The 7,564-nt window shown below is 43.7% G+C and overlaps 1 protein-coding gene across 1 annotated transcript in view; it reads right to left on the bottom strand.

Moving 5' to 3' along the window:
* tmtopsb (teleost multiple tissue opsin b) overlaps window positions 1–7,266 on the bottom strand; it is a gene marked incomplete at its 5' end in the record, with an annotated part of 10,586 nt that extends 3,320 nt beyond the window's left edge. Inside the window, 2 exons of the mRNA XM_083678258.1 lie at window positions 4,579–4,907; window positions 6,927–7,266. Coding sequence (XP_083534384.1) covers window positions 4,579–4,907; window positions 6,927–7,266 — 669 coding nt within the window. The remainder of the gene's footprint in view (window positions 1–4,578; window positions 4,908–6,926) is intronic.
* Window positions 7,267–7,564: the final 298 nt, after the last annotated feature.

Here is a 7,564-nt window from a genome sequence, read left to right as displayed (position 1 = left end):
CACACACACAGTATATTACGTGCTAGAATTGTAGGGTATTTTCACATGTAGTCATTTTTTTAATAAATAGTCCTCTTTTAGTGAACCAAGAGGTGAAAAAAAAATCTGTCTGAATGAGGACTCTGAGGACATTTCTTGCTGTCTCATTTCAGCAGTGATGAGGTCTCAATCCACTCAGTGCATCTGTCATTGAGAACAAAGGCTGATGTATGGCAAGCCCTGAGGGCCAAGACAGTCATGATTGTATAGGACAGAGCGGTTCCAATGACAAGTGGACTGGGAGTGGTTTGTGCTCACATTAGTCAGCATGTGCATGCCATGTGCCAGCATACATGTGCATGCCAGTGTGTGCCAAGGCCAATTGCTTTTCCACCGTAACTCCTGGGTTTCATCAGGGCTTACTCCAGGCCCATACAATGCTTAAAACTCAGGCTTTAGCGTCCTCTACCCCCTTGTCCTTATGAGGCCAAACCGGGAGAGCATGGTTAAGCAGGGGCAGTATACATTATTATCATCATAGTTATCAAGCGCTTTAGTTGGTTGTGTGGCAACTTAGTGGCAACTTGGCTAGTGCACCCAAAAAAGCAAGATGGTCTCAGTTCGGTTCACATCAGAGCAGTCTGAGTTCATTTGGAGCACTCACACATGCATGAAATTTGTGGCTAACCGCTGATAGAGATCTTGTACGTTCCAACATAGTCTCCAACGGAATACGTTCTGGAGGATCGCTTCTTCAAACCAAATAATACGTTCTATGTGAATGTATTATCTGGCTATACGAGCGTTGACCATGTGTGGTGCTGTATAATATGTCAAAAACTGAAGATATGTCGCGTGAGAATTACGTGAATTGCACGCTAATTGATACGCTACTAAGAGTAAGGTGAATTATGACTTGCGTGGCGGTTAGGCAGTATTAGGCATTAACTTTGAGTGGTTAAGGTTAGGGTATGTTGTCAGGGGAAGGTATTGGCAAATATTAGCATAAGCAACAAGAATTAGCACAAAGAAAGTAGCGTCCCAAGTGTGATTCGAACCAGCAGCATTCAGGTTGCAAGTTGGGTGGTTCATGCCTCCACCACCTCACCACTGCTGTCATGACTGCAGAGTCACTACCTATCTTCCGCCGTAGAGTTAAGACCCATCTCTTCAGTCTACATCTTAACTGTCCCTCCTAAAGACCCCTTCATCCCCACTACCCCCCTGTGCAAGTTTCTCTCCTGAAAATATTATTATTATTATTTTTTTTCTTTTCTAGCATTGTGACAGCTAATAGCCCCTGGTCCTAACATAGATTACTTTTTCTTATGATGACTGATGGATAGATGATTCACTCACTTAGACAAATGTAGTTGTTGTAAGTCGCTTTGGATAAAGGCGTCGGCTAAATGCCATAAATGTAAATGTAAAATGTAAATGTCACCAACCTCTTTATGCAGCGTTGTGCTTTTCGTATTTACCTGCCAGTATAGCTAAATAACACGTTCACACAGAACGTATTCTTCGGTCTGCAGAAACGAATGCATTATTTGGAGACCGGGTTGGTATTTTCACACTTGGTCCCTTTCAGCCAGAGCAGTTCACCAACATTTCATGCATATGTGTATGCTCCAATTGAACTTCCCTTTGAAGCGAACCGAACTGAGACGATCTCAGGAGGTGGTCTGAATTTGTTTCACTTTAGGTCTGCTGTTCAATGTACAATTACCCAAGGCACAAAGCAGTTAATTGGCCTGAGTTGAAAGTGCTTTTCTGCACTGAGACCACATCACTGCTAAAATGGACCATTAAGAAAACTAATGATGTCCTAATTCAAGCAGAAGGACAGTCTAGATACAAAAGTAACCATGTTATTTTACTTTCCAGTACACTGAGTTTGGTTCTCTTTTTGGAGGACTGAGTTACTATTTACTATATGTGAAAATATCCTGAAAAGTTGGTCGAACAAAAATGGTAAGGGACCAGGTTTGAAAATACCCTTAGCATTATGTCAGGTGGCTTATGTTAAGGTTCATGAAGAGATTGAACTTGAGATTTGGTTTGAGTCTTATTTCTAGAAGAGTAAAACAAGAAACAGCCAAGTAATGGTTTAACCTGATCAGCTGAGTTGGAAACTTGTTACGTTTACTCTTAAAATTGCAAATAGGTTTGGTTACACCTATCATTACACCTATCATTACACCTATCATTACACCTATCATGGTTACACCTATCATTACACCTATCATTACACCTATCATGGTTACACCTATCATTACACCTATCATTACACCTATCATTACACCTATCATGGTTACACCTATCATTACACCTATCATGGTTACACCTATCATGGTTACACCTATCATTACACCTATCATGGTTACACCTATCATGGTTACACCTATCATTACACCTATCATGGTTACACCTATCATTACACCTATCATGGTTACACCTATCATGGTTACACCTATCATTACACCTATCATGGTTACACCTATCATTACACCTATCATGGTTACACCTATCATGGTTACACCTATCATTACACCTATCATTACACCTATCATGGTTACACCTATCATGGTTACACCTATCATTACACCTATCATTACACCTATCATGGTTACACCTATCATTACACCTATCATGGTTACACCTATCATTACACCTATCATTACACCTATCATGGTTACACCTATCATTACACCTATCATTACACCTATCATGGTTACACCTATCATTACACCTAGAATCATGGACAAATGTGTGTATGTGTGTGTGTGTGTGTGTGTGTGTGTTTGTCAGATGATGTGTCTCTTTGGGGTTTTGTAAGAGCTGACAGAACAGCAATCAGCCTTGAACTTAAAACCAATAAAGGACTGTTTAGTAAATCAAGCCATAAACCAAGTCACTATTTCAGTGAGCCATCTTTCCCTCCATCCTTCCCCTCATCCCCCCATCTATCTCTCTATCCCTCCTCTTTTCTGTGCCTCTGAGGGACTGTCAATACATCTGCTACTCTGTCTAACCTCAGGGCTGGAGTGGAGAGAGAGAAAGAGAAATGAGAGAGGAGAGGAGACAGATGTCATTCTCCCTCTCTCTCTCCCCCCTTCTTCACCAGTTGATGCAAGAGCATCTTAAACGAAACAGCAACAGATGTGAATGCAGCTGCCCCTTTCAATCCAGCTAAAACTAGAACACACACACATGCGCATGCGGACACACACACACACGCACACACACACACACACACACACACACACACACACACACACACGTCCCTCTGAGTAAAGTTTAATCTCCTATCATTTGCAGAGGGAGACAGAGTAAAACCCTCACAGAGAGAGCTATGTCAAAACCTCAAAGCCTTAATGAAGATTCCCAAAAGTCTCTTTAACCTTCATGAATCCCCTGTAATCATGTTAATTAGAAGCTGCCTCCTGGAGACAAAACTCCACTGTAGCTTTGACACAGCTCCAAACTCTCTCAGCTCTGCTCTCAGCTCCAAACCAACTGTCCACACACACACACACACACACACACACACACACACACACACACACACACACACACACACACACACACAGAGGAATGGAGGAACAGAGTGAAACAAATGGTCTAATATGCTGTAACTCCATTGTATTAAAACCAGATCCCCTGGTGACACGAAGAGGGTGGTTAATACCACGCCTATAGAAAACAAGCTAGAATTTCAAACTGCTCTCCTATTTAGGGATGGTCAGCATACTTTTCACAATTTCAGTGTTACTTTTTACTACATGGCCCCATTAAAAGGTGAGGGGTAAAATATAGGTGAGGAGTTAGGGGTTAGTTAAAGGGGTTAGGGGTAAAAGGTAAGAGGTTAACTCTTACCTGTCTGATAGCGAGCAACAGTTTCCCATAGGAGTGCAGGATGACTGAAGGGTATGAGAACCTGAGGGGGGCCGAAACTGTGGACATTTTTAAGAGAGATCTTAAGACATACCTTTTTAACCTTGATTTTATTTGGGGTTTTATAGTCTTTAGTCTATTAGTCTTGTATTTGATCATATTTTTTCCTATGTTATTTGTAGTTTTTATGGTCATTCTTTTAGCTCATTTGTTATTATTACATTTGAGGTTTTAGTTTAACATGCATGTCTCTACAGTCCTCACATGTTTTTACTGTTTGAACCTCCATGGCTGCTCTATTTTTATCCTCCAATATTTTGCCTTGTCTTTTTTTAAATTTCTTCTATTTCTTTTATTTGGTTTTTTTATTTCTTCTTTTCTGTGAAGCAACATTGTGTTACCTTCATGTATGAAATGTGCTATATCCATCAAGTTTTATATGATTTGGTTTGGTTTGATTTGATTGCATTTGATTAGATTTAATTTAATTTAGCAGTTTCCCACAGTAGGACATTGTAACTTATAGGGGCAAACTCATAGACCTAAACTAGCAAGCATCTTCAATGATGAGTCTCCATTGAAAGTGTGATTTTGTCCTGGACATTGCCTCTGTCTGGGGAAACCATCCCTAAAAGTTGTAGAAGTTAGGGGTCAAAGGGGGTTAGGGCTTAAAGGGGTTTAAGGTCAAGGGTTAACTCTTACCTGTCTGATGGCGAGCAACAGTTTCCCATAGGAGTACAGGATAACTGTGAAGGGTATGACCAGGCAGAAGATGAACAGACAGACTATGTAGGAGATGTTGTTGGGGGTCTGTCTGCGCCAGTCCACTGAACAGGTGGTCCCGGGACCCTCAGGGCCATAGCGGCTCCAGCCCAGTAGGGGAGGCACTGTCCAGGCTATGGCGTAGAGCCAGGAGAAACACACACCACAGATGGCAGGTTTGTAGTCACGGCTGTCTGCCTGGGTGGGACTCAGCATGGTACAGTAGCGCTCGTAGGATAACACAGCCAGGGAGATCAGAGATACGACACCTGGGAGAGAGAATACACACACACACACACACACACACACACACACACACACACACACACACACACACACACACACACACACACACACACACACACACACACACACACTTGTTGAACCAGGGTTGCGTTACAATTCTCCCACCTTTACCCAGAAGGGTACACTTCCCTCCTCATACATTTTAAAACATTGGACTGGGGTGAGCATGGCTGGAGAGAGTTTCTACCATATTCTACCTTAAACCAGTCCATTCCTTTTAAGTAGGGGTAGCGGATCGGAACACAACCCTTGTCTAACAAGTGACCGTCCCGTGGTTTCCCCCCATTCAGAGTTGGCAGCAATTGGCCCAAGTAGTCCCGGAAGTGATGTCATCAATGAGTGAGGAAGGAACATTGAAAAAAGGAAGTTGAGGGGCCGTTAGGGTTAGGGTTAGGGTTAGGGTTAGGGTATCAGCAGGATACCATTCCTCATTCCATACCATGCATTACCATGAGCCTCCGCCTTGGCCAATAAAGGACTGTTTAATAAACCAAGCCATCAACCAAGTCACTACTTCAGTGAGCCATCGCTCCATCTTTCCCTCCATCCTTCTCCTCATCCCCCCATCTATCTCTCTATCCCTCCTCTTTTCTGTGCCTCTGAGGGACTGTCAATACATCTGCTACTCTGTCTAACCTCAGGGCTGGAGTGGAGAGAGAGAAAGAGAAATGAGAGAGGAGAGGAGACAGATGTCATTCTCCCTCTCTCTCTCCCCCCTTCTTCACCAGTTGATGCAAGAGCATCTTAAACGAAATCAGCAACAGATGTGAATGCAACTGCCCCTTTCAATCCAGCTAAAACCAGAACACACAAGTGCACCCGGACACACACGACTTCTACCTCTTCCACTGGCGTGAATAGCTCTTGATTGTGTCCTTCATCACAAGACTAAGCAGACATGAGTCATTTCACCTCCATGAGAGCCACCAGCTGCTACGGCAACCATGATTAGAACCAATCAAAGTTTAAGCATCCCCCCCCCCCCCCACACACACACAGACTCACACTAATTGACGGCATCACAGAGACCAATAATTGACGGCATCAAAGAGACCAAAATACTGTGGCTGCTTCACGTACAGTATACCGCACCGTTGCGGAGACTTCACAGGATGGGATATCGGGTTCCGCTAGAGCGCGTCGCTGAGGATTAATTATCGACAACACCAGTCCGGCAACCACTCACAGAAGCCCAGTGTTGCAACGGTAATAGTGTAGCGGTGTGATAGAATCATTAGGAAATTAACTAAATGACCAACTGAGCCACACACACACACACAGCTATCAGCTTGAGCGCGAGATAGAGATCTATGCTTCAAGTCCATTACATTGATTAGTCATTTAGATGTATTCCTAATTACTTTATAGTAAAGGAAAGCCCTTACAAGTTTCAAAGCTCAGAAAGAGCTGACGGAGTGTGGAGACACTTATAATATAAACACCTGAGAAAGAGTGTCGACTCTAAGCATCTAATACAACTATTTCCGCCGTAGATTGAAGATCCATCTCTTCAGGCGACATCTTAACGGTCCCTCCTAAAGACCTCTTCACCCCCACTACCCCCCCCCCCGTACAAGTTTCTCTCCTGTTAATAAAAAAAGCATTGTGACTGCCTATGGCCCCTGGTCTGAGCATTTATTACTTTATCTTATGATGACTGATGGATAGATGATTCACTTACTTAAACAAATGTGCATGTACATAAATCGCTTTGGATAAAGGCGTCTGCCAGATGCCATAAATGTAAAATGTAAATGTGATGCCTTTTTCTCTGTATTAATTCTCCTGTCTGCTATTTATTTTTTTCACCAAAACATGAACTTGCTCTGGACCGAAAGACACAAAAAAAGACTCAAAAAAAGTTGATAGACTTGTTGATATAGAATGCAAATTAAGGTGGGCTAAATTGTTATAAGAGAATAAACCATTCTATATGACCAGCTTTTTAACGCATCCTATCTATAAGCATACATTATACTCACCCAGGCACGAGTTAGCGAAGCCGTACCAGGTGCAACCTGCGCGCCCGATCAGCCAACGGCCCTGCGTACTGGCGGCAAAGCTGAAAGGTGTCCCAACCATGCAAACCAGTAGGTCGCTGACCGAGATGCTCACGAGAAGGCAGTTGATGGGCGAGCGCAGCAACCGGTAACGGCAGAAGAGCGTGAGCACCAGTAAGTTATTGAGGAAACCGAACGTCCCGATGAAACCCAGACACACTGCGACTATCAGGTGTCCCGTGGGGGTAAGAGAGCGCGAGACCACCGTGCCATCTTCCCAAGTGCAGCCCGCGCAGCTCAAGCTCACATTAGACACAATCATACTGGCCCGAGTCGAGGTCAATAGTCTATGTTCTAGGTTCAACTTCTTGCCCGGCGAGGCGCGTGTTCTGGGGAGTTTGGAGAGAATCCATCTAGTTTGGGTGCCACTCAGTCAACTCATCACAAAAGGCGGAGAACAACCGGGGAACAGCTTTGGCTACTGTTCAAGTCGGAAAGTTAGTTAGTTAGTTCAGTCGTTCCCCGGGACAGTGCAGATCAGGTGTCTCGTGTGCGTCGGAGGAGCACGGTGTGTGTGTGTGTGTGGGTGTGTGTGTGTTTGTGAGTGTGTGTGTGTGTGT

This window comes from Argentina silus (genome assembly GCF_951799395.1).
Source record: "Argentina silus genome assembly, chromosome: 1".
NCBI classification, from domain to species: Eukaryota; Metazoa; Chordata; class Actinopteri; order Argentiniformes; family Argentinidae; genus Argentina; species Argentina silus.
Note: the sequence above shows the minus strand (reverse complement) of the source record. Positions and strands in the feature narration are given on the sequence as shown.